Source organism: Mesoplodon bidens (genome assembly GCF_964165515.1).
Source record: "Mesoplodon bidens genome assembly, chromosome: 7".
NCBI classification, from domain to species: Eukaryota; Metazoa; Chordata; class Mammalia; order Artiodactyla; family Ziphiidae; genus Mesoplodon; species Mesoplodon bidens.
The window spans coordinates 57,540,674-57,567,556 of record NC_138164.1 but is presented as its reverse complement, the minus strand read 5'-3'; the positions used below and the strand labels follow the sequence as shown (position 1 = coordinate 57,567,556).

Genomic DNA, 26,883 nt, shown 5'->3' with positions numbered 1-26,883 from the left:
GGGCATGGGCTCAGGCAATCCTACTCCTAATTGGGGCCAGGTCCTGTAACACGCCCTAGAGCCTTCAGGGAGTTCATCTGTCCCTCCACCTGCTTACCAGGTCCCAACCAGTGGGGCCAAAAAGTACCAGGAAGGTGAGCACACCACGTGGTCCACACGGTGTCCCTTTGATCTCTGCAAAGCCCCTGTGGTCTTCCACAGGCCCATGGACAGGCCCTCCCACCCTAGCCCTGGGAATCATACTACACCAGCACAAAGTCTCGAGCTTCCCCATGACCTCATAACCAACCTTCCCAGATCCATCACTCCCCAAATATTGTTGAGTGCCTTCTCTGCCAGTCAGCATGGTAGGTGCAAGGGGCGTAAGAATGAGTAAGGTGCTATCACTTACGAGTATGACACCTACAGATTCAAGCCTGGGCTCTGCTCTTACTCAGCAATGAAGAGCAGCTTCAGCCTTTTGTAGAGAGGGAGAATCACAGTCCCTACCTCCCAAATCGCTGAGAGCTAGTGGTAATTATCTCTGGAACTGGCAGCCAAACCCTGGCAGAACAGAGCTCCGGAGGGGATGCTAGGACACTTGTTCCACTGTGGGGAAAGGGCAGCAGTCTTGGCATGAAGAGCAGGAGGATGAAGCAGAGCTCCAAGCCTTCAGGACTGAGTTGGCCACGGAGTCTCCCACAGCCAGCTTCCACCTGGGTTCGCCCCAGGTCCCTAACCCAGGCCTGCGTTTCAAGGATTGCTGTCATCCTTCCAACTGTTCTCCCTACAGCTGCTGGCTGTGTTCTAGGCCAGGGTCATTTCTCAGCCCCAGAGCAGATAGCCAAAGGACTTACTATTTCTGCAGGAGACATGGGTCTGGGGACAGGCATTTAGAGGTGGCTGAGCCCCAGGCGCTCCCCCTCTCTGCTCTCCTCTCCTGAAGATTCAAAACATCAGGGCACATTTGGGAATCTGTGTCCCCTACCCAGCTGCTTGCCCACCTTTTCATCAAGAGGTAGTTGCACCCTCCCCTCCCCTCCCAGCCCCAGCCCACAAGAAAGCAACAAAACCATCGTGGTGAACACATTTATTTAATATGAGGGGTGGGTATTGCTGTCTCTGTCAGTGTGTATGGGCTGGTAGGGAGACAACCAGAGGGACTTCTGCCCTGGAGTAAGAGGCTGTTCTGGCCCCAGGCTGAGGGGGTGGGGAGCAGACTGAGGGGATGGGGTGGTGTGTAAGGAGGGGAGGGGAGGGTGAAGCTCTGCACACATCCTTGGGACCATGGTCCAGGCCCACCCAGTCACCAAAGCAAGAACCGAATAAATAAAGTGCAACCGTGGGGTTGGGAGGGGGGAGAGGGAGGGCACTGGGCGCACCCACGCCCGCAGCCCACATTCAGTGCTGCCAGGTCTGGCCCACCTCCTGGCCAGACCCTCTTGTCCAATCACCCCTATGTCCGTCCCTCCAAGAGCCAGGCAGGCCCTGTGCAGCTACTGGAGGTAGCGATAGGCCTTAAAGCAGTGGTTGCCCGCGTCGGCCACCACCACGTGGCCATCCGAGGTCAGTGCCAGGCCCTGCGGGCCATACAGTGGCTCTGCAGATGTGTTGATATAGGACAGGAAGGAGCCAGAGCTGTCGAATACCTGAGGGACGAGTGGAGATTGGAAGGAGCCGTGAGATCAGGCAGATGAGTGGCATTTGGGGAGGGGGTGCCTGGGGCCCAGCGGGAGACCTCACCCTGGTGCCATCCCTGGGCCTTCCTCACCTGGATGCGGCTATTGCCCCAGTCAGCCACGATGATGTTTCCATTGGAGTCCACAGCTACTCCCGTGGGGGCATTGAACTGCCCATTGCCCTCGCCGTGGGAGCCAAACTTGAAGAGGAACTCTCCGTCGGCACTGTACACCTGGCAGGGGAAAGGGCTGGGGACTGGGGACCCGGCCTCAGGCAGAAGGCGGCGCCTTGGAGGAGGATGGGGTGAAGCCCCAGGGCTGAGGACCCCCAGATCTGTAGCTATAAACCAATTCTTCTTCCCAGGCTTCACGGCCATGCATGCCACTGCCTACTGGACATCTCCAGCTGATGTCCCTTGGGCAGCTTATCTTCCCTGGGAAAGTAGTTCTTCTTTCTCCTTCCCAGTGACTGGCAACACCCAGGTAGCCATGAGTCATTCTCGACTCCACCTTCTCCTCTGTTTGATGGCCAATGAATTACCACAACCCGCTGACTGTATCGCAAATCTGTACCCTATGCATATATTGCCCCTGCAGTGGTCCTCAGCTAGATTATAGTAAAAGACTGATCCTCCTGCCTCTAGTCTCACCCCAGCCACAGCGATCTTTCTAAGACACGCAGGCTTGCATCACCCTCCTGCCTGCAATCATTCAGTGACTCCCCATAGCTCTTAGGAAGAGAGCAAGCCCCTTAAGGGGATGAGCAAGCCTCATTCTCACCTGGCACCACTCCCCTCTTCAAACCTCATCTGAACTACTTGTAGTTTCTTGACGACATGGTATGAGTTCCCACCTCCTTGGCTTCTCCTGTCCCCCTACCTTCTGGTGAATTCCCACTTGTGCTTAGTCTGACCTGAATCAAATGCTCCTGCTACACCCTCACTCAGTTTCCCTGCACTCTCCTACCACAGAATGTATCACATCACACTGTAATATCCTGGCACCTTCTTCTCTTCCCCACTAGACCATAACCAATAAGACAGGGAATGTATTTGCTTTATTCATCACTGTATTCCCAGCTTCTAGCATAGTGCCTGGGACAACGCAGCCACGCCATAAATGTTAATTGTTCAAATGAATGATCTCAAGGGGGAAAAAAGGGAGGTGAGGGAGAGAGGAGTCTTGTGCAAGAGGAAAGGATGTTGGAACAGTGGTCATGGAGGGAGGGAGGACACTGACCTTCACTGAATGGTTATGGAAATCCGTCACTACAATCTCATTCTTGTTGTTCACAGCCACAAAATGGGGCCCTGAAAATACAAAGCGGGCTCTCTGGCAGTAAACCAGGATACTGAGTGGGATGGGGGAGAACATCTGGGATGACAAAGCTGCGGTGTGAGGAGAAGGGTGGGGTCTCTGGGATGATGGTGCTAGGGTATAGTGAAGGGATGGGGTCCCCGAGGGCCAAAATATAGGAGGAGGGGGTCTGTAGAGCTGGGACATCCAGGGGAGTTCTCTGGGACTGGGGTATCGGAGACTAGGTCTCTAAATTCTTTCCCAATACCTGCAAAGTGGCGGTCAGTGGCCCCACGGCCCCCAAAACGGCCAACCAGCTTGCCATTGGGCTGGAACGTAAAGACGCAGCAGGACTTGTTGTCGACCACAATGATATGCCCATTCCGGTCAACAGCCACTCCCTTGGGGCCCATGAGGCGGCCAGCTCCAATCTTGGTCTGGAGGAAGGGGATATCCGTTAGGGGCTTTATCCTGCCTGGTGGGGAGAGTAGTCCCAGCCTGGCACCAAAGCAGAACGTTAGGCTGAGGATGGATCGAGCAGTCCAGGCCCTGACCACCAGGAGGCACTAGAATGGTCATCTCAGCTGGCCACCAAGGGTGCAGAGTAGAGTGACAGCAGGCCTCTCACCTTGAACTTGCCCTCAGGGGAGAAGATGCTGACCCAACGGTTGTCATAGTCTGCCACGATAATGTCTCCATTGGTGTCCACGGCCACACCTGTGGGACGCTGCAGCTGCCCAGGCGAGCGTCCTCGGACCCCAAAGCGGAATTTGAACTGGCCTTCATTGGAGAAAACCTGGAGCAGAGGAGGAAGGGAGGGAGGGGGCAGGAGGGGAGAGACCGTGGGCACAGAGGGAAGGGAGCAGGACCCTGAGGGAGGAGACCCACCCCCATTCATTCAGCACTCAACAAGCACTTCCGGACACCCTGCCGTGGGTAGAATCAGACATTGCCAGACAGACCTTAGGGGACATGCCACAGAGGTGTGAATGGGACTGTGAGAATGTGAAAGGGGAGAGAGGTGGTCCAAGAACAGGGGCAATCTGAGCTAACAGCCTAATAAGGATACCAAGAGCTGAACCAAAGTTGGCGAGTAAAGAAGGAGGAAGAAACGTGTTTAAGCAGAGTCAGCAGTATGTAGAAGGCACAGAGTCCAATAGGGGCACTGCTTGAATTCAGTATGGGCACTACTTGCCTAGTGTGGATGGAGTGCAGTGGGCACTCCCGTAAAGAACAGGAGTAAGGTTTTATTCTGGGTATGATGAGAATTCACTGAAAATTTCTGGGCAGGAAAGTGACAAGATGAGATTTGACTTTGTAGTATAGTAAGAAATATATTTGAGGGACTTCCCTGGTGGCACAGTGGTTGAGAATCTGCCCGCCAACACAGGGGACACGGGTTCGAGCCCTGGTCCGATAAGATCCTACCTGCCGCGGAGCAACTAAGCCCATGTGTCACAACTACTGAAGCCCGCACGCCTAGAGCCCGTGCTCCACAAGAGAAGCCACCACAATAAGAGGCCCGTGCAATGCAACAAAGAGTAGCCCCCGCTCGCCACAACTAGAGAAAGCCCACGCACAGCAACGAACCCAAGGCAGCCAAAAATAAACAAATAAATAAATTTGGGGAAAAAAAAAGAAATATATTTGGCCTTTGTCCCCAGTGCCTGGCACAGAGCTCCTCAAACCCTTAAAATTTCCTGATCAGTAAGTGTCTTTTGTCATTCATAAGGAGTCCCTTTTGAGTTTATGCTAATGAGGTGACTTAGGGCGGGGTCCCTAGATAGCTTCAGGATGGGGCTGGTCACCAGAAAGACCATCTGATTAAAGGGTCGGAACTTTCATCTCTACCCACCAACCTCTGGGAAGGAGAAGGGGTGGGGAGCACAGATTAAACTTTATAAAAATTCTTGAACAACAAGTTATGATGAGCTTCCGGGTTGGTGCCAGGAGGGTGTGTACTCCAGTTCCACAGGAACCAAAGCTCCTTATACTAAGGACTCTTCCAGACCTCACCCTATGTATCTCTTACCTGGCTGTTCATCTGTATCTTTTATAATATCTGTTATAGTAAACTGATAAACGTAATTAAATGTTTGTCTGAGTTCTGTGAGCTGCTCTAGCTAATTGAACACAAGGAGTGGGTTGTGGGAACTTCCAATTTATAGCTAGTTGGTCAGACTACAGGTGACAAACAGAACTTTCGATTAGCATCTGAAGTAGGGGCAGTCTAATGGGACTGAGCCTTCAACCTGTGGGATGTGATGCCATCTCCAGATAGATCATGTCGGAATTGAGTTGAATTTATAGGATCCCTGGTCAGTGTCCACTGAAAACTGGAGAACTGCTTGGTGGTGCTGGAAAAAGCACATGGGACATTTTTCAGAAAGAGCACTCTGGCCGCAGGGAGGAGTCGAGACTGGAAGCTGGCCGGCCAGTCAGAGGTGCTGCAGTGGTCCAGGTGAGAACTGATGATGGTTTGGACCAGGGCACTTGCCGGAGGGAAGTAGATGGATCAAGAGACATACAGGAGGAAGACTCCACAGGACTCAGCAGCAGACAAGAAAGGGGTAGGTGAGGGTGGGGGAATGGACAAGGATTAGCCCGTCCAGGCTATGAGGCTGATAAGGTAATCTGGACAGAGGAAACCTTTCAATCTCTCACCCGCTTGTACTTCTTCCACCTTAGCAACATGCTCAGGTCTCACCATCCTAAAAGCACCTACGATTTTAATGCTCCTCTATAGCTAAGCCTTCTTGCTTCTTCTTCACAGCCACAACATCACTCACTGCATAAGGCTCACACATTGCTTTGTTATAACTCTAGGGACACAAGATAAATCAGAGCCAGGAGCAGCCTTGGAGAACTCAAGTTATGGGCCTTGGCCTTGTTCTTTGATCCAGATGTTCTCCCTCCCGCGTGGACTGAGCCCCCTGCCCCTGCCATCATCCCTATTTCTTAGGCCCGCAGGGTTGTTTGAACTGGTCTCACCAATGGACATCACTTCCTCCTGATGTGGACCTCCCATCATGCGCTTCCCTGGCTGATAAGAACTGCCCCTGGCTTTTGCCCTGGTCCCCTGTGGTTGGACAGCACTTGCCAGCACAAGAAGGTAGGCACCACGGGCTGAAGAGGTGTTGTGAGAGGGAGGAAAAGGTACCACCAGCTGGGTAGTGAGGCAATGTGTCTGCCTCCTCCACTCCAAGCAGCTTAGTTTCTAGCTCAACACTGAGGCTTTAGGGGGTCTTCCTCTTCCCAACCTATCCTAACCTATCCCACCCATTATACCTGGCCAACTCTTACTCATCCTCCAGTTCTCAGAATTTCCAGGTCACTTCTTCAGAGAACTTTTTTTTTTTTTTTTTGCAGTACGCGGGCCTCTCACTGCTGTGGCCTCTCCCGTTGTGGAGCACAGGCTCCAGACGCGCAGGCTCAGTGGCCATGGCTCACGGGCCCAGCCGCTCCGCAGCATGTGGGATCTTCCCGGACCAGGGCACGAACCTGTGTCCCCTGCATCGGCAGGCGGACTCTCAACCACTGCGCCACCAGGGAAGCCCCAGAGAAGGTTTTAATGATTAACTCCATCTCCTAAATCAATATACACACATAAAGTTAAGTCTCCGTGATATATGCTTTTTAGCTCTTTTCATAACAACTGTCACTCCTGTCACTAAATAACTGCTAAATATCCTTGTCCCCCATCTAAGGAGGTAAGCCCCAGGTGGGGCAGGGACTGTGTCTGTTTTGTTCGCTGCTGCATTTGCAGCACTGGAATAGCAACTGGCACACAGCAGACATTCAACAAATGAATAAATCCGTCAGCTCACTCCCAGACTTGAATCAGACACCTCCCCTTGGATGCCGCACAGCTATCTCAAACTCACCGCACGCAACAGTGAATTCATCAACTTATTCCCAGGCCCACTCCCAAATGGCAACAGCGCCTACTCAGGTCACCAAGCCCTCACCAAGCCCTGCAGTTCTTTTTTTTTTTTTTTTTTTTTTTTTTTTTGCGGTATGCAGGCCTCTCACTGTTGTGGCCTCTCCCGTTGCGGAGCACAGGCTCCGGATGTGCAGGCTCAGCGGCCATGGCTCACGGGCCCAGCCACTCCGTGGCATGTGGGATCTTCCCGGACCGGGGCACGAACCCGTGTCCCCTGCATTGGCAGGCGGACTCTCAACCACTGCGCCACCAGGGAAGCCCAGCCCTGCAATTCTTGATCCCTCCCTCTCCCTGGATATCTGATGGCTCATCAAAACCTGCCGTATTTGCTTCCTTATCTCTAGAATCTGCCAGTGCCCTAATTTGATCCTTAACATCTCTCTCTTTTGCCATGGTAGCAGTAAGCAACTTCAGGATTTGAGTCTACTTGGGGGAGAGACCAAAACAAAATAAAACGAACAAACCAGTGATTCTGGTAGAGAATGAAAAGTGCTATATGGCAAAAGGCTGAGAGAGCTTGGAGGAGAGTGTGATTAGCATTCTGCCTGAAGGAAATGAGGATGTTTTCACAGAAGAGCTGATAAAATTTCTGGACTCAGACCATTACACAAGGATGTAATATATCCAAATCAAATTCTTCATTCAGAATCACAAAATGTTTCTTCTCTTCTGTCAGCTGATGCTGATTCAGCTCAAGGAGAGGATTTACCTCAGCTGCCACCATAGCCGGGTCCAAAGGAGGAGAAGTTCACGAGAGCCCCAATCCTCATGAACCGAGGGGGGAGTCACAGTGCATCTGGGAGCCTGGCCCATAGCAGACCTGAGGACCCCAGAGTGAGGGAACCTCAGCTTTGGAATCGAGAGCCAGGCTCCTAGCAGCTATGAGGCTGCTGCGTGGGTGGCGGCAGGGGCAAGGAGGATTGCTGTAGTAGAAGGAAGTGTTTGGAGGGGGGAGGGGCTGCACTAGGCCCTCCTTCTTAAGTCCCCACCCTGCAACAACAGACAAACACAGGCCCTCGTCAGGGAGACAAAGTGGCACATCTTTCCAGGGACAGGAGTACCTGTGTGTGTCAGGGAGACAAAGTGGCACATCTTTCCGGGGACAGGAGTACCTGTGTGTGTGCGCACCCCAGGGGAAGTTTCCCAAACCTCAACTTTTGTGCCAAAAAGCATCCTTGGCATAAGAAGGAGGAATGGAGCTGGAGGGTGGAGGGTGTGATGGAGCAGGGCCTCAGCACCACCCCCACCCATCCAAACCCCTCCACTCCTCACCATCCAGCCTGGACCCAAACGCCTCCCTGCGCGGTCCTGAGCCTCTCCTCTCCTCTGCTCTTAGGAACAAGGTGGGAATAAAGGCGGGCTAGAGAGGCTTGGGAGTATAGTCATGGAAGAGTTCCTGGCTCCTTCAGTCAGCTAGGTGGAAAGCAAGGGCCAGGAGGAGCTGACACTGAGGTGACAGGCCTTTGGCAGAGCTGCATCTGTGACAGGGGTACTCAGGCAGAGGGTCAGGAAGAAGTTTAAATGTACAGATGGGAAGTAAGGATCTTCAGGGAAAAGTTTTACTACCTGACAAAACGTTTCCAAGAACCGAAAGCTTACAGTAGTTAGAAACAATCCTGTACAGAATAAAATCAAAATTCCACAGCTTCCTCTCCAAAACCATTTACAGCGTGACCTCAGCTACTGCACTGCTAATAGTAATCTCCCTCCAGCTGCTCTGGGACCCTTTCAGTTCCCTGAATAACACCCTATAGCAGCACCTTCCCACCTCCTGGCTTTTGTCCCCACCTGAACAATGGTATTTTCAACAACAGCTAACAGTTAGAAGGTTCACTTGGTGTCAGGCACAGTACATGATGTCATTCAATGCTCCCAGCAACCCTCTGAGGTATTCTTTTCCTAATTTTACACATGAGTTAACCTAAGCTCAGGGAGGTCACATGACTTGTCAGTAAGTGGCAGAGCTAGGATTGAAGCCCAGGTGTCTGGTTTCAGAGCCTGAGCTTTGAACTGCTCTGCTGCGCCTACCATACTGGTGCCCGTCACTAGGCTCTGCCCGTTCGTAGGCTCACTACAAGGAAAAGAGAAAACCGCATTTTCTGGCTTTATGGAGCTCAGAGTGCAGCAGAGGCTACGTCCATTCAAGTGGCAGATGCTTTACTCAGGTGTGTGACGCACTGGGAGGGCCAGAGGCAGGACCACCTATGAGGATGCCCTATAGTCTAGCCACTGGAAGGCGCCCCTTTTCACAAGCTATCCCCGTTTGACTGTCTAGTCAACTGGACGTTTGCAGAGACGGGCACAGACGGCACGCATTCTGGATCCATGCAGGCATGTTGGAAGATAGTGGGGGAGCTGCAGAGACTGCATCCTGACCACTGTGGTAGGCAGAAAGTAAGCCAGCCAGGTGGAGACTCAGGTGGAGGCAGAGGGGAGGGAACAATGAGCCAGATCTTTGGGGTCCAGGAGCTGGTCTGGCCTGAGCCACAGCCTGGGAGGTAGGGGCTGCCAGCACAGTAAACCCCGGTGCCTAACTGTGAAGGTGCTGGTTACTGCTGTGGCCCTTGTGGAACGGATGGTGAGTGAGTGGGGGAGGGGTGGTGCTGTGATTCATTGCTCTTTAAGTAAAGGTACTATCTGTAGGGTTTCATCCTTCAGGAGGCGACCTGTATACTTTGTTGGGTTTTTGTTTCTTTTTTGTTTGTTTTGTTGTTGTTTTAGTAGGCTGTAGCTTGAGAGCTTCTATTTTGGTGTTAGGGGAGCGCTTACCTGGATACATTGGTTGTTGCTGTCTGCTACCACTATGCGGCCGCTGCTGGCTGCGGACACACCCTGTAAATTGGTGAATTCACCCTTCTCCCTTCCACGACTGCCTGTGGGGAAGAAATGGGATGGAAGCAAAAAATTCACACTGAGGTCATTTTGAGTCTCTGGCCCCGCCCCATCCCCCCTCTGGCTCCGCCCTCGGCTCTCTGTACCAACTCGGAAGACGAGCTCGTCCTCAATGGGGTTGTCCTTCCGTTTGCCGCCGGTGCTGTACATGGAGCTGGGCCTACGCACCGCCTTCTGGCGCACGTGGCTGCCCGGGCCGCCAGGGGACTTGACACGGCGTTTGACGTCGTCCGGGGAAGGTGGCAGGTCCCCGGGACGCAGGGCCCGCACGCGGAAGGGGCTGCCGCGCACCGGCTGTCCATAGAGCAGCACCGAGAGGAACAGCTCGCCTTCGGAGCGCGCCGTGTACACCAGCTCGTACGTGCCGTTCTTGTGGTCCACCACGGGCACCGGCAGGCGTGTGCCGTCGGGGCCCGTGATCTCCGCGCGCAGCTCGGCGCTGCCTGTGCGCACCAGCCGCCCATCCTTGTCTTTGGTAGTGACAGTGAGAGAGGCGGGCTGGCCCACCAGCGCCTGGCGTAGGCCCTCGCCAGTGGCCACCGTCTCGTGTGCAGTGGCGCTCGTAGTGAGCAGCGCACCCAGATTGAGCACCGATCGCCGCAGCCCGTCGACCTCGAGGACCAGTTCCAGCTGCGCGTTCTCGTGGGGCCGCTCCGGGAAGGCCTGTGCTGCCAACGCCGCCAGCCGCTCTCGCATGTGCTTGCGCACAAGCAACACCTCCGGGGCCGAGCCCAGGCGCAGTGCCTGCTCAGCGAAGCTGCAGCTACTGCCGATGTGTTCCTGCCCCTGGCGCAGTGTGTCTAACTGGGTCTGCAACACCTGAGGAGGGGTTAGGGGAGGGTTGGGTAAGCAGGCTCGTGGAGGGGAAGGGGAGGGGGTTGTCTCTGTGATCCCTGATGAACCTGTACTATGGCATGAAGGGAATACAAGAGGGTGAGTGTGGACGAGGGACACAGATGCCCGCAGTACCTACTGGCCACGCCAGAAAGGGGCAAGTATAGACTAGGGGAAGGGGTGCGCGCGTGTGGGGAGCGGGGGACGCATGGAGGCAACAGGCCATCTCATGATGGACGGTGGTGGGAAAGGGTGAACAGACACACCTTCTGCTTGGCTCCACAAATGGCCTCCAGGTCGCTGACCAGGGCCTGCTTGCGCTGCTGCAGCGCTTGCTCCAGGTCCTCGAAGGCTGCGCCGATCTGGGCCAGGGCCTCTGCCTTGCGCTCCTGCAGCTGCTGGCTGATGCCCCCCACTAAGGCGATGGCAGCGGACAGCTGTGGTAGTCTGGGGAGGGGAAACAGCTCATACCAGGGCTGCTTGAGGATGCCCTCACCAAGCCGTCCCTTCTCCCTGGAGACCCTACTGCTGCCCTCCAGGATTTCCGCTCCCTGAGACCACCCCCCCACTACCCTCCCTAAGAATTTTATCTCCACCCTCCTGAAGGTCCCTCCTCTGCCCCTGCTGAAACACCATCCCAGACGGCCCCACCAGCCCGGGCTCCCGCCGGGCGCCTACCGGCCGCGCACCGCCTCGAGCTGGCGCTGCAGGGCCGCCTTGTGCTGCTCCACCACGTCGCGCAGCAGCACGGTGCCGTGCTCCCGATGCTCGCCGGCGCGGCACTCGCCGCACATGGCCGTCTCACAGGCCTCACAGTAAAACTCCATCGTCTGGCGGCGTAAGGACTCCCGTCAGGCAATGACTAGACACCACACTTCTCTGTCCCCTGCCCTCCCCCACCTGCCTTCCTTGCCTCTCACCTTCCAGGTGTACCCCCCCTACCTGGACCACTTAGAACACCCTCTCACCCACAGCCACTCGGCCCCTCCCCCGACCTCTCCTCCCCCTCCACCCCAAGTCCTGGCCTCACTGGGCCTGCTTGGGCCCACCTTGCCTTCATGGTTGGGGCAGGAGAGGGGGCGGCCAGCCACTGCGCTGAGGGGGTGGGGGTCCTCGGGGTCGTGGGCCCCATCAGGTGCCTGTTGCATGGCTTCCATGAGGCTGCTGATGAAGAAGTTGTTCTGCAGTGCAGAGACGCCCTGCTCAGGGAGGATGGACGTCTGCCGACACACTGGGCAGGACAGTGTCAGGCTCTGCGCAGGGATGTAGTTCTGGAGGCATCTGGCGGGGGGGGGGGGGGAGTCAAAGGGATGAAGGGGCAGGGCGGTGTCAGTGCACCCCTCCTCTCACCTGCCACGGGTGCCAGTCCTTCTCCTCACAGGTGTGCTGTTACATTCGTTTTGAAACCTCTCTGGCTGGCACACGCATCTTGTCCTAACAGCAGGGGTAAAAGGCCTCACCTCTCACAACTGAGTGACAACACATCCCTGACGTCTCTCAGAAGATCAGACATAGCCGCATTCCTCACAGTGTGCACAGACACAAGTTCACCTTTCACAGGTGTTTACAAACCCTTCTCACAGAAAATGTGTGACTACCTACCCCCGCACCATTAACTCATTAAACATTTACTGACTGCCTCCTCTTGCCAAATTTATGCCAAGCTCTGGGGATAAAGATAAAGCACAGTGCCTACCTCTAAAATACTTCTCGTTTGTAGAGAAACAAAGTAACAAAATTAGAGTTTGTAGAAGTAAACAGTGTGATGATTAAAGGCATGGGTCCTGGAGCTAGGCTGCCTGGGTTCAATTCCCAGGTGAGTCAACTATTATACTGTATGACCCCTGACAAGTTACTTAACTTTTATGAGCCAAGGATCCCTCCTTTGTAAGATGGAGACAGTACAGGCTTCACAAGGTGTGGAGAATTAAATGTAAAGTGCTGACATGCCTGACTCACAGCAAGTATGATATATTGTAGTATTACAATACTATTATAATACTAATTATAGCTATTAGTATTACCTATCATTAATACAAGGAACAGAGAAGATGCAGTGATAAGGAAATGCACAGAAGGGGCCTCTGGCAGTAGAGAGGGTAGCCAGAAAAGGCTGAAGAGGAGGTGACATAAGCAAAATCTTCATGGACAAATAATTGTCAGTCTGACCAAGAAAGGTGCAGGGAGAGGAGGAAGGGTGTTCCAGATACAGAAGGTGGCCAGAAACAGCATAGTATGAGTAGGGAATTATAAGCAGTTCAAGGTGGCTGGAGAGGACGTCCAAGGCAAGGAATGGTAAGGGAAGTGTGGAGAGAGAGGCATGCGCCAGCTCATGGAGGGCTCCTGGGCCACGTCGAGGAGCTTAGAGGTTATCTCACCAGCACGAGGGAGCTGCAGGAGCATGGTACAGCCAGGTTTACATTTTATCAAGTTCCTCTTCACTGCCTGTGTGTGGAGGGTGAATGTGAACATGATGAGACAGCAGACAAGGGGGAGCAGCATCCTCCTCCTCAGCATCCAGCTACCACTTATCAAGCACAATGTGCCAGGCTGGGCTTTGAACTTGGTGTTTGTTAATGGACTCAGAAAGGGTAAGTCCAAAGTCACAAAGCTGGTAAGCACAAGAGCCAGATCCAAGGCAAAGCGTGTGCTTAACCGAGGGACTCTTGTAATAGTCTAGGCAAGAGGTGAGGAAGGGGCTTCCCTGGTGGCACAGTGGTTGAGAGTCCGCCTGCCGATGCAGGGGACGCGGGTTCGTGCCCCGGTCTGGGAGGATCCCACATGCCGCGGAGCGGCTGGGCCCGTGAGCCATGGCCGCTGAGCCTGCGCGTCCGGAGCCTGTGCTCCGCAGCGGGAGAGGCCACAACAGTGAGAGGCACGCGTACCGCAAAAAAAAAAGAGGTGAGGACGACCTGGATGTAGGCAACAGCAATGCAGACTGAGGTGGAACAAATTTGAGAAGTATTTAAAAAGTGCAGCCAGTGGGTCGTGCTGTCTGATTAGATATGGGGAGTGAGAGATGAGTCTCAGTTGACTCCCAGATTCCTAGCTTAGATGACTGAGTGACATTCACCACGATGAGAAACACAGAAAGAGGACTGGTTTACAGGGAAGTTCAGCCTTGCCCTGGTTGAGTTTACTGTAACGGTGGGACATCCAGGCAGAGGGGATCAGTAGACAGCTGGGGAGAAGACAGGTTAGAGATAAAGACAGGGAGGCCGTCAACACTTAGATGGCTTCTGTAGCCATGGGAGAGGATATGATCACCAAGAAGGGGATTACAGCGCCCAAAGCAGGACAGAGCACCCAGCAAATACTGAAAGAGGAGAGCAAAGAGGAACGGGCAGAGAGGTAGGAGGAGAGTGTCAGGGCAGCAAAGTGAGTAGTGCAATCTCAGAAACAGGGAGTGAGGGGTCATCAGTGTCAAAAGCAGCTGAGGAGTCAGGGAAGGTAAGGACTGGAAAATGCCCATGGAATTTGGCAACTGTAAGAGTACTTTTGTCTGTAAGGAAAACAGTGAGTGGTGGGGGAGCGGGTAGAGGAAGGAAGGCTTGACTCTTGCCAGTTGCAGAGTGAATGGGAGGTTGGAAGTTTGAGTAAAAAGTAGGTTGATGGGTTAGATGGCAGCTGGGAGGGACAGAGGGACAAAGGAGTGTTCTTATCTGTTTGTAACGGGAGGCTTGAGCATGTTTATAAGTTGAGGAGCCAGTAGAGGAGGAGGGAGGGAAGAGACTAGAAGACATGGGACGAGGTCTGGGGATGGGAGAGTGGCTTAGGCTGGCTTGAAGAGGAGGAGTGGACCCCATCCCCTGGATGGAGGGAGGGGAAAATGAGGTGGATGCACTTGAGCACAGGGGGCAAAATTAGAGAGAGGATGCCCAACTTGCCTCCGGCAAGGTCAGCTGCTGAAAGCGAAGGAGTGGGGTGGTGGTGGGAATCCAGGAGGACAGGGAGGCTGGGATTAGTCACTGAATGGAGAGGAGAGGAATCTTACTAGAAACACACTGACGGCAGCTGTGTTTGGAGACCACAGATTTGCGGAGGGAAGATTTACATGTTGCAAAGTTTCCCATATCCTCAGTCTCTTCTCTTCACGTTCTCTACATTCTTGATCTGAATTCATTAATTTTTCTTTATTTAACAAACACTACGTGCCAGGCACAATGCTAAGTGCTTCACAACTATTAACTTATTTGTGACCTGGTTCCCCCTTCAGTCTTCTCGAGTTGAGAGTGGCTTTTGTCTCATACTCCACATTCCTCAGGCCCAGAAGGTGGGGTTGAGTCCTCCCTGCCCCCAACTGGCACATTTCTAAACTCTTCTACTTCAGCTCCTCGGAAGCTCAGGCCTTCTGTCTGCAACACCCTTCCTCGATGCTGTCTTCGCTGACTCAACGGCTGCTTCCCCACTGGCCGAAGTCTTTCTTCTGGCTCACTCTCCTCTGTTACCCTCCCTCCCACCCCATCACACACACTCCTGCCATCATTCTCGGTGGCTCTGGCATCCACAGGGTGACCCACCCACGGTCAAGATTTCTTAGTTCCTAAGCTTCCTCTCAGCCCCTCCCCCCGTGATCTTTTCCTCCAGTTCACCTCAGCTGTCCACTCCCGTGCTCCCTGGCACTACCTATGTCTCATCACCCATCACGGCATCAACTATGAAATCTGCATTTCAACCGTTCCACTCAGTTCCCCTGTAACTCTCTCCCCAGCTGTGCTGAATCTGGGGTTTACCCTGAATACCTTTGAACTCATCAAGATCTCCATCCTACGTGTTGCACACACCTGGCTTACGACTGCTTCCTAACTGGCTTCCTGTTTCCACTCTTGCTTCTCTAGAATCCACTCTCCAAAGGGCAACCAGAATGAGCTTTAAAAAAATCTAATGTATGGAATTCCCTGGCAGTCCAGTTGTTAGGACTCCGTGCTCTCACTGCCGAGGGCTCAGGTTCGATCCCTGGATGGGGAGCTAAAATCCCATAAGCCATGCGGCGCGGCCAAAAAACAAAAGTCTAATTTATGTCACATTATTTCCCTGCTAAAAAAAAAAAAAATCCTCCGGTGGTTTCCCACTGCATATAGAACAAAATCCAAAACTTTCTTAAAACTGCCAGCTCCCCCGTGAACTGTTCTGACTCTTTCGGACCTCACTTCATCCCACTTTCCTCCTCACTCAGTCACGCTGGCTTCTCCCCCGGTCTCTGAACATGCCCCACTTACTCCCTTTCTTAAGGCCTTTGCATGGACCAGCGTGAAGATAATCCTGTTGCCTGGAACAATCTGTACATGTCTGTTTCCTTCTCATCCTCAGGTCGCAGGTCAAATGTCACCTCCTCGGGGAAGCCTCCCCTGATGACTCTATGTAGACTAGCCCCTGGCCCAACTGCCCTCATTACTCCCTGTTTATTTCCTGGAAAACACTTAGCCCAAGCTGTGACTCTCCTGTCTGATTATTTGCTTGCCTACTGTCTGTCACCTCCCACTAGAGCATAAGTCTTTGAGAGCAGGGACCAAGGGATAAATGAACGAGTAGTATTAAGAGAGAAGGCTCTGCAGTTAAACCTGGATTCAGACCTCAACTATTTACTTGCTGCGGAGCCTCGGAAATATCTTTTAATTACTTAATGACTCTGAACCCTAGTTTCCTCCTCTCTAAAATGGGGATAATAAAGTATCTGTGGTGAGGATCGAGTAAATCAATACATGTAAATCACTTAGCCAGTCCCTGGCAAATAGTAAGCAATCAATACACGGTAGCTATTGTTATAATTTCTCAGGCACTGATTCTCTCCAAGAGTGCTCAGTGATCTGGGTATAGGAGAAGGTATGGAGATATCCAATTATGGCTCAGATCCAGGATCGGGCTTCTGCCACATGGGTTTAGAAAAGGACAAAGGTGTGTGGGAATTGTAGAGGCCTATGGTCCACCGTGGGGTTCAGGATGGGTAGGAAAGAAAGGGAGACCAGGAAGGAGATGGAGGCTGGGAGAAGACAGAGCAGTCAAGGGCATTGGACATCTACATCCAGTCAAAGCTGGTGTGGTGGGGTAATGGAAGCCAAGAGTGGGATACTAGAGTTTGTAACCACAGAAGAAGAGGTATTATTCTGGGTGATGGCAAGATGCAGGGCGTCGTTGGGAGGGTGTCTGACTGAGGTGGCACGGACTACATTTATCTGTAGTCTGACTGTATGATGATTTGATTACTATCTTTCTCCTTCACTATACTGTAAGCTCCTTAAGAACAAGGATCATGTCTGTTTTTGCTTATCACTGCTTGCCCAGTGCCTGGGACAGGTCTGGCACATAGTAGTTGCTCGATAAATAAATATTTGTTAAGTGAATGAATAATAGATAGAAGCCCAGAGGCTGGGAGGGGTTGCCTTTTATTCAGTGCCTCAGGACAACAGTGAGGACAGGCAGGGAGGACAGACCTCGCTTTGAACATCCTCCCACTGGTCAGAAAGTTCTGGTGCCAGAGCTGGTTGAGAGTCTCAGCTCTGCCTGATTTCTCTGGTGGTGTCGAAGGCTGCCTTGGGGTTTGGGCAGGGGCAGAGAAGGTCCTGTTCTGGGCAGGGGCCACAGCCCAGTGTTAGGAAGCTCTGGTCCTCTCACAGGTTCCTGCACCGAACCCTTACCTCCTGTAGGCTGGGGTTCATCTGCTCCCCTCCATGTGTGCACACATCTCCCTCACCTCTTACAGGTTGACACATGCCACTCCCTTCTCCAGGGGGCCTGCAAGGTCCTCATCCCTCCCCGGTACACACACCCTCACCTCTCACAGAAGGTGTGCAGACAGGGCAGAACCTTGGGGCACCGGTACCGATCCAGGCAGATGCTGCACACCAGGAACTGCTTGTCCATTGGCTGGACCTCTGGGCCAGGGCTGTCCTCCCTCTTCGCCATGGTGCCCACGGATGGCACCTGCCACTCACACCAGCCTGTGTATGGAAAGATGGTCAGCACCAGGGAAGCCAGCAATCCCTCTCCCCACCTGATCCCCATCACTCAAAACCCCTGCAGAGAGCACTAGCCCCGTCTCTCCTCTGCCAGGAACCAAGCAGGGGGAAGAACACAGACTGAGTACCCTCCGAGCCTGCTGCTCTGGGTAAAAGCACAGGCGTCAGGTTAGATTGATTTCAAACCCAGCTCAGCCTCTTACCAGCTGTGTGACCTTGCACAATTCATATACCCTCTCGGAGCCTCAGTTTCCTAATTTGCAGTTATGGAAATAATAATCCCTACCTCAAATGGTTGTTTTGAGAATTTGTGATAGTGTATGTCAAGTGTGTGGTACAGGGATACCCTTCACTGATACACCCACCCTTCATCTCCTCTGTCTCCCCCAAACCCTCCCCCGGAGACTTTCCTGATGGAGTGTCTCTCCTCTGACCACCTGCAGCCCTTCTATCTATGCTCTGACCCACCTTCCAGCACAACTGCCCGGGATCACATTCTTTTCCACATCCAATCAGTATCCAGGTCTCGTGGATTCTGCCTCCCAAATACCTTATCCCCTTTTCTCCAACTGCACAGATACCACCCCCAATTCAGGTGCCACCAATTCTCTCCAGTGACACAGCAGCAGCCTCCTAACTGGTGTCCTTCTCCTCGCCTATGCCTTCTCATCCCTCTCCCTCACAGGCTTCTAAACACACATTCCATCTTCTAACTAACTCCCTGTTTAAATTCTTTCAATGGTTCTCCATTGTCCAGAGGACAAAGTCCAAACTCCTTAAATTGGCCAACAAAGCTTAGCTTTGGCCCACACCTCCCTCTACCACCTCGCCTCATGATTCTATGAGTAGTCACACTGGTTTCTTTCTTTTCAGTTCCTGGAAAACTCCTTGTTCTCTTTTTTTTTTTTTTTTTTAATTATTTATTTATTTATTTATTTATTCATGGCTGTGTTGGCTCTTCATTTCTGTGTGAGGGCTTTCTCTAGTTGCGGCAAGTGGGGGCCACTCCTCATCGCGGTGCGCAGGCCTGTCACTATTGCAGCCTCTCGTTGCGGAGCACAGGCTCCAGACGCGCAGGCTCAGTATTTGTGGCTCACGGGGCTAGTTGCTCCGCGGCATGTGGGATCTTCCCAGACCAGGGCTGAAACCCATGTCCCCTGCATTGGCAGGCAGATTCTCAACCACTGCGCCACCAGGGAAGCCCTCCTTGTTCTCTTTGGCTTCTGGGCAGTCACACATTCTGTTCCCTCTGCCTGAGATCCTCTTCTCACTCCAACTTCGTCTGGCTAACTCTTGCTTATCTTTCAGGTCTGCACGTAAATGTCACTTCCTCCAGAAGGCCTTCCCAGATTTCCTGAAGTCTGGGTGAGGTGCTCCACCTTTATGTCATTCTGCACCTTGTCTTTCCTCCATCCTGGCCCTTATACACTATACTGTAATTTTCTTGTTACTTCTCTGCTTTTTCCATAGTATGCAGAGTTCCTGAGGAGAGGCATTATTATTATTATTTTTTTTTTGCGGTACGTGGGCCTCTCACTGTTGTGGCCTCTCCCATTGCGGAGCACAGGCTCTGGACGCGCAGGCTCAGCGGCCATGGCTCACGGGCCTAGGCGCTCCGCGGCCTGTGGGATCTTCCCGGACCGGGGCACGAACCCATGTCTCCTGCATCAGCAGGCGGACTCTCAACCACTGCGCCACCAGGGAAGCCCGAGGCATTATATTTTATTTCTTTTTTATTCCTAGCACTTAGCACAGAGCCTGACATAAGGATTGGTCTATATTTATTGAATTAATTCAGTAATTCAACAAATATTTATTAAGTGCCTACTTTGTACAGGCGCTGGGGATAGAGTGATAAACAGAACAGATATGGTCACTGTCCTTGTGGTGGGGAGGCAGTGAAAAGTAAATAAATGAATAAATATATAATTACAAATTGGGAGAGGGGAGTGCTATACAGAAGAAAAGGATGCTATGAGAAAGAATGCTTTTTTGATTGGGTGATTGGGGAAGGCCTTTCCAAGCAGGTAACTTTTTTTTTTTTTTTTTTTTTTTTTTTTTTTTTTTTGCGGTATGCGGGCCTCTCACTGTTGTGGCCTCTCCCGTTGCGGAGCACAGGCTCCGGATGCGCAGGCCCAGCGGCCATGGCTCACGGGCCCAGCCGCTCCGCGGCATATGGGATCCTCCCAGACCGGGGCACGAACCCGTATCCCCTGCATCGGCAGGCGGACTCTCAACCACTGCGCCACCAGGGAGGCCCCAAGCAGGTAACTTTTAAGTAGAGCTTTGAGGGCTAGAAGGAAAATAGTAGGGATGAGGGTGTGGGCATCAGAGAGTGAGGGAGGGAAATCATTCTAGGCTGAAGGAACAGCATGAAGGAAAGTCCTTAGGCAGAAACTCACTGAGAAGCCGAAAGGGTTCATGTGGTCAGAGCAAAGGGAATAAAAGGCCACAGGTGAGTTTGGGAAGGTAGGCTGGAATGAGATCACAAAGGACCTTGATGTTAAGAATCTGGGTTCTATCCCAAACTGGGAGGGAAATGATGTAATTTACAAAAAATAAAAATAAATTTAAAAGCTACACTGGCAGCTATGAGGATGGGAGAGGAGCCAGGGTGAAAGCAGGGAGACAGCTTGGAAGGCTACCCCAGTTCTTCAGGTAGGCTGATGTTGGGTATTAGCAGAGCTCTAGGCAAAAAAGTGGATTGATTTGAGAAATAACCATGAGGGTGAGTCAAAAGGACACCACGATGGACTGGATGTGGGAGTGGAAAGGAATGACAATAAGGACTCCCAGGTTTCTCCCCTGAGGATGATGGGCTGTGCCTAGAGACAGTGAAGGCTAAGGAGCTGATTTGGGCCATTCCATTTTAACCATGAGATGTCTGAGAGGTGCCTGTATGATACCCAGGTAGAGATGTCAAGTAAGAAATAGAATATAGGAGCTCCAGGGAGAGGTCTGGGCTGGTTTTTGACTTGGAAGCATTGGCATATTAATGACACAAGGCAATGATAACGGATGGGACCATCTAGGGATAGAGAGTGAAGAGTGAAGGAGAACTCAGAGAGATGGGAGGAAGACCAAGAGTGTGTGGGATCAAGGAAGTCAGGGGAGGAGGGGGGATTCAAGAAAGAAGGAGCGGTGAAGTAAGATGAAGACTGGAGAGTGTCCACCAGATTTGGCTGTGGTGGAATGGGAGGGGCAGAAGTCAGGTCAGAGTGATGGAAAGATGAATGGAGATGAAGCAATTAACACAGCAGTTGTAGACAGTTCAGGAGAGAAGTCTGGCCATGAAGGGAAGCAGAAAGATAGTCAGACTACTTCAAAACAGGCAGTGACTGGGCGCCGGTCAGCACTATCTGTGCCCAACTCGATGCACCATGGCCCTCTCTAAAAACAATGCATGAATGAATGAATGCAGTGGGGCCAGTCCAGAGTCCACAGCTCTCTCCAGGTTTGCGGAGGGGCAGGAGAGGGGCTCAGCTGCATGTGCCTTATGTTTATGTGAGGGTGGGCATGGATAGGGTAGGAAGGGCATCCCTGAATGTGGACACTGGGATTCTGAGGTTCTTTCCCCAGATGTGCAGGGTTCTGAATCTGGAGACTCAATACAAAGAGAACAACATAGCAGGAGGAGGACAGATCGAGGGTTGGCAGAGGGAGCAGGAGGCCAGAGCCCAGCTGAAGCTTCTGTTTGGCGAAGGGGAGGGCTGAGAGGAAGAGTAGGAGTGGTCTACTGGGCCCTTCTGGGGCAGCTGGAAGTCAGGCTCCGCCTCTCACCAAGCCCAAGGGGCTCTCCCAGCCTGTCACACAGGGGCGGTGATTGGGCAACATCCAAGCACGGACAGCTCCTCCCTCCCTTCCCCTTCCTGCTTCAGTTCCCCACCCAGACGTGCTGGGCATGCAGCCGCTGAGGTCACACCCCTGCCTAAATCACCAAGATTCCCTTCCTCTCCTGGGCTTTTACTCCCACCTCTCCCATCTCGCTGCTCCTTAGAGATTTGCCCCCGAGGTCCTATAGGCCATGGTTTAAATAGACTTTATCACAGCAGGTACTTGGAAAATCTTGAACTCAGAGCTGAGATTTCACCCTCCTTCCTCGGGCTGCCTACTGCCATCTCTGCATCCCTTATCCTTCCCATCTTTTAACTGAGGTTCTAAAGGCACTTCATTTCCTTTTCAGCATTCATTCAGCACCTCTGCTAGGCCTGGGGATACAAAGATAAATACTCGCAGCTCAACCTTCATGGATTCCACAGTCTAATAAATCAATTAATGTAGCGCAATATGGTGAGGGCTATGACAGGGAAGCACAGATTGATTGCTAAGAGTCACCTAACCTAGATCTGGGGCGAGGGAAGGATGTACCAGAGGCTGGAGGTCCAGAGAGTTCTCCTGAGGCAAGGGCCATTCAAGAGCTCCAGGATGGGTAAGAGTTAAAGAGAGAATGGTGCCTTCTGCATCAGGAGACTGAATCAAACACTGTGACAGGGGAGGACTAAGAAATGAGATGCAGTGGTAGGCAGGAGCTAGATCATACAAATCTTTGCTGGCCTTAGTGAGGAGTTGAGACTTTACCCTTCCCTGCTAGGGGATTAAGGCTTTAACCAAAGAGCAAAGGAGCAGGGTGGGGAGGTGAAGAGGGTTTAAGTATAGAGTGAGAGAGCAAAAAGAGTAAATTTTTAACTGCACTGTGGAAAACTGTTGAGGGGTATCATGAGTAGAAAGTTAAGAGACTGCCATGATATCGTAGAGGAGAGAAGATGGTGGCCTTGATTAGGGGAGTAGCTAAGGGGAGGTTGACAAAAGTGGATTTTATAGGGAGGAATCAATAGAACTTGGTGACCAGTTGGTTAGATATGAAGAGTAGAGGGAGAAGAAAGAATTAGAGATGATTCCTAGTTTTCTGGCTTGAAAACTCTGAAAGACAAGCAGTTTGGATGGGAGGGTGACAGCTCAGTGTTTAGTAAGAGGAATCTGAGGTGCCTGTGGGACATTTGAGAGGTCCAGCTGGCAGTTGGAAAGATAAGCTGGAGCCTAGGAAAGAGGTCTGGCCTGGAGATATGGATTCGGGAGTTGGTGTAGAGATGGTACCTGAAGGCATGGAAGTGGATGACATCACCCAGAGAGGGCATAAGATGAGAAAGGAGAGCCTGTGACTGTGCCCCAACGAACCTCAACATTTAAGGGACAGGCCCAGAATGCAAAGCCTGAAAAGAAATTGAAAAGGTGTGGCCAGAGAGGCAGGAGAATCAGGAAAGAGATATAAAAGCCAAGGGAGAAGAGAGCTTCATGAGTAAGAGAACAATCTTCATTGTGAAATGCTGCAAACAGTTCCCATGATCTAAAGCCCAAAAGAAGCTGGTATTAACCTCGGGGAGTGTGGTTTCTAAGGGCTGGAGGAAAGGAAGCCAGATCCAGGGGGCTGAAGAGGAAGTTGATTGTGAGCAAATGAGGACAGCCAGTGCTGATTCCACCTGATCTTTGACATCTGCAAAGGATGTGTTTCAAGGCTTTTCAGTTTCTCCAAATTCTCAAACAGCATCTAATTTCCTCCATGACTTCCTCGTACAACCTCATGAGAGTCCCAGTATACATGATTGACACAGCTGTGAGTGAAGGTAGGTGACCGAGGCATTGTTAAAAAGTGGACGCAAGAGGCCAGGTAGGCTCACTTGCTTCTGAAAATGACTCACTCCTGGTCACTAGGCTCCAAGTGTATTTGATCATTTGAGGCTTCAGCAAAATGGCAAATGACTGCAGGCTACAGTCTTTGGGTTTTTCTTTGAAACAGATGAAGCCTTGGAGGAGGTGAAGTCCTCAAAGCCAAGGAATCCTTGTAACAAGATTGGCAGGGAAGGAAAATGATGAAATTTGCAGTACCAACTCTCCCACTCCCTACTGCCAGACTGAGTAAGTAGGTGAATGAACCATTCAATGAGCTGATCAACCTATCAAACAATCAAACTTCCTGGGCACTCTGGACAAGGCCCTTAAAGTGGTTACTGGAGACACAGTGCTGAAACAGACACACTCCCTGTCCTTCACAAGTTCTCAGACTAGTGTGGGAAACAGACATGGAAATACACAACTACCATGTGATAAGGGTCATGATATTGACCTATTCAAACTGCTATGGCAGCAAAGAGGAGGAAGTACCCAACTCTGAAGGTGGTGGAGAATAAAGAAGACTTGCAGAGGAAGGGATATATGAGCTGGCTCTTGGGGGACAAATAGGAGTTTGATAGGTAGACTGGGAAAACAGTGAGTAATGGAACAGAAGCATGAAAAATTAAGAAACATGGACCAGTTGGGCAAGAGAGCAAAACTCAAAAGGGCAGAGGCTGTACTTGATGCTAACACAACCCACTCGATGCGAGTTCTCCACTTGCCTCTCTGGCTGCTCCTTCACTGTCCATTCCTTATATGTCTAGCTCCTCAGGGCTTTGTTCTAGGGCCTCTTCTCCCCTCACTTTCATGCTCTGTCTGGAAAATCTCACCGTCTCCCATGGTTTCAGTTACCATCCACTTGCTAATGACTCCCAAAGCCTTATCTCCTGTGCAGAAAACTTCTTGAAACCACACCTGTATATCCAGCTGTACCCTGGACATCTGTACAGGGATGATGCTACAGACTAGTCTAAAACTGAATTCACTTTCCCCTAACCTACTCATCTTGCTGCATCTCTCATCTCAATAAAAGCCACCACCATCCACCTAGCCACATCAGCCAGAATCCTGGGAGTCTTTTCAATTCCTCCTCTTCTTTCAACTTTCAGATATAAGGTATGACTATTATCCTTGCTTCTGCTCCTAAAATGTGTCTAGGTTAAAAGTCAGGAGATCCAGGAGCTAGTCCTGACTCTCACTAATTTCACCAATGCAAGGTAAGACTCTGGACAAGTTCCTACTCCATCCCCTTACTTGCAAATTGGGGGAGGGTATCTTTTTCTTCCCCAAATCTGAGATTCCCAAGGTTTTCTGTCCAGCCAAAGGTCCCTACAGACTGTAATATGTGCCCATGATTAAATCCAGTCTTGTACTACCTTGAGTATGATTGCTGGTTTCCACAGGAAGGCTAGGTGTGTTAGGGAGTGGTTGTAGTTGTCCCCACCTCCCTTCCAAAATAAATGTTTGCTGAGTTTAGGGCACCCATGACACTCCCTCTGGGCACCCCCTACCCTAGCCTAGCAAAATGGTTTTGCTCCATTTTTCTGAACACAGAAAAATGTACTATATCAACTATGGGCCTTTGCTCAAGCTCTTCTCTCAGCAAGAATGCCATTGTCCCCTAAGTGGCTGAGGCAGCACCTGGCACACAGAGGGTGCTCAGTATATGTTGGTGATAAGAGGGCCATGTTTAAATCACTGCAGTATCCTCTCACCAGACAGAGAGGCAAAATCAAAGGCAATAACAAGACAAGTGAATTAAGTTCCATGGAAAAAGACCTCCACTTAACATAAAGAAGCTTTCCCATAACAGAAGTAGTAAGTGCTCTGTCACTGGAGGCATGCAAGCCAAGAGAAGCAGGGCACCTGTCAGGCCTGCAGCTCTGGTTCCAATTCTGCAGCAAATCAGAACCCTGCTTAGGGGATGAATGGGCACTGATGAGCTGGACAGACAGGCAGGGAGAGACCTGTGAAAAAGACCTCTGCACCTGCTCCAACCTACCAGATCTCATCTTCCTACAGGGGCCAGTCCTGGGTTTTTGCTTTCCACATCGGAGACCCCCACACCAGGAACAAGCCCAGGGCTGGCCTTTAGTGGAATGACCTTCCTGGGGTGCAGCCTGCCCCTCCAACCTGCAACCATCTGTCCCTGCAGGTTTGCAGCCCATGATCTGAAGCCAAGTCCAGAAGGGAGGAGGCCAGAACCAGGGAGGAGCCTGGGGTCCTCCAGGCGGGGCCCAGGCTGCAGGGGAAACAGAAGGGTCCTTTCCTACAAGAAACAGCCTCCGGATGCGGCTTCCTGTCCAGAGGCCAGTGCTAGAGGAGGAAAGGGTGTCCTCTATTCCCGCCGGTGGGCCTCTAGGTGCCTGAGGAGGGAGGGGGTAGCAAAGGGTGGAAGTGTCCGCACCAGGGAGAAAGGAACCCTCGGACAAGCTGGGCCACAAGATTCCAGAGTCCCACTCAGCAGCCCCACCCGCTCCCCCACCCCCCACCATCCTCGGCCGCAGCGTTCGACACCCTCCGCCAACATACACAAGCTCCCAAACCCCGCGCTCCTCCAAGGAAGCATCACCCATCCACCCGCGCCTCCCCCCTCAAACATGGACCTCACGTGAGCAGCCACAGCCCGAAGAATCCCCCCACTGCTCTCACGGACAGGGACACGCCTCACGTGGACAGAGACAGGCACAGCTTTTGAAAAGCATCTATGCCCTCACCCACAGACACTCGGACAGACACACCGCCGCTCGCACCCGGACCGGGACCTGGGCAGACAGGGATACAAACGCACCCCTGGGGGCCGCCCGTCGCACTCACCGCGGCGAGGCAGGATGGGAGGGCCAAGACCCGGACTGCGGCCACTCCGAGGGGCCCGCGGCGCTGCTGCTGCCAGCGCCCGTCCGCCCGGCTCTGCCCGCGGCGCCGCCCCACGTCCCGCGCCTCCGCCTGTCCCCGCGCCGGCGCCGCCGCCGGACCCGCCGCACAGGCCGGAGGGAGGGGCCGGGGCGGGGCTGCGGACCAGCCGGGGGAGGGGGCGGCTCGGAGACCGAAGACCCACCCACGCCCCGCCCGCCGCCACGGAGGCCCCGCCCGCCCCAACCCCACCCGCACCGCTCCTCCAACTCTCCCGAAGCTCCTGCAGGAGCTGCCTCCCCTGTCGGGCTGGGGAACCCTTGAGCAGGATCCCGGATCCCGGATCCTCGATCCCCGCCAGCTGCCTCTGGCTCCCGACGGCTCCAGGAAAGGGCAGCGCAGTGGGTCTCAGGGACTGGGCGGACGCTCCGTCACGAAAAGGCAGCTGGACGGCAGGGTGTTCGGACTCTGGGAGCCGGTAAGGGCTGTCTCCTGGAGGTGCCCTTCCAGGCTTTCCTGGGGGGCTCCTACGGACTATGCTACTGTGGTCTCTGCTGAGCAGGGGGAGACAGGGATCGCCTGTGCCTCGGCACGGATCTCTGGGCGGCGGACGAGCCCCAGGGTAGAAGGGCAGTACGCAGAGCTCTGGGAGAAGGGGCTGACGGGGTAGAAAGATGGGGGACTTAACTTGGCTCAGGGTGCCTGGCTCTCCCTCAGGAGCCCCCTCGCGAGGAAATTATGGTTCAGACCATCCAGCGACTCCCTTCCACCCTCCAAAGAC

General features: G+C 52.7%; 1 protein-coding gene across 1 annotated transcript; it reads right to left on the bottom strand.

The window, feature by feature from the left end:
• Positions 1-1,054: 1,054 nt before the first annotated feature.
• Positions 1,055-26,220, bottom strand: TRIM3 (tripartite motif containing 3). The gene is made up of 12 exons (XM_081239692.1): positions 26,067-26,220; positions 17,396-17,561; positions 11,673-11,904; positions 11,302-11,453; positions 10,890-11,070; positions 9,876-10,608; positions 9,667-9,770; positions 3,583-3,750; positions 3,223-3,391; positions 2,898-2,968; positions 1,751-1,891; positions 1,055-1,628 (listed from the first exon to the last, which is right to left on the bottom strand). Exons 2-12 carry the CDS (start codon positions 17,524-17,526, stop codon positions 1,476-1,478), a joined length of 2,235 nt encoding a protein of 744 aa, XP_081095818.1. The 5' UTR covers positions 17,527-17,561; positions 26,067-26,220; the 3' UTR covers positions 1,055-1,475.
• Between the last annotated feature and the right edge of the window lie 663 nt (positions 26,221-26,883).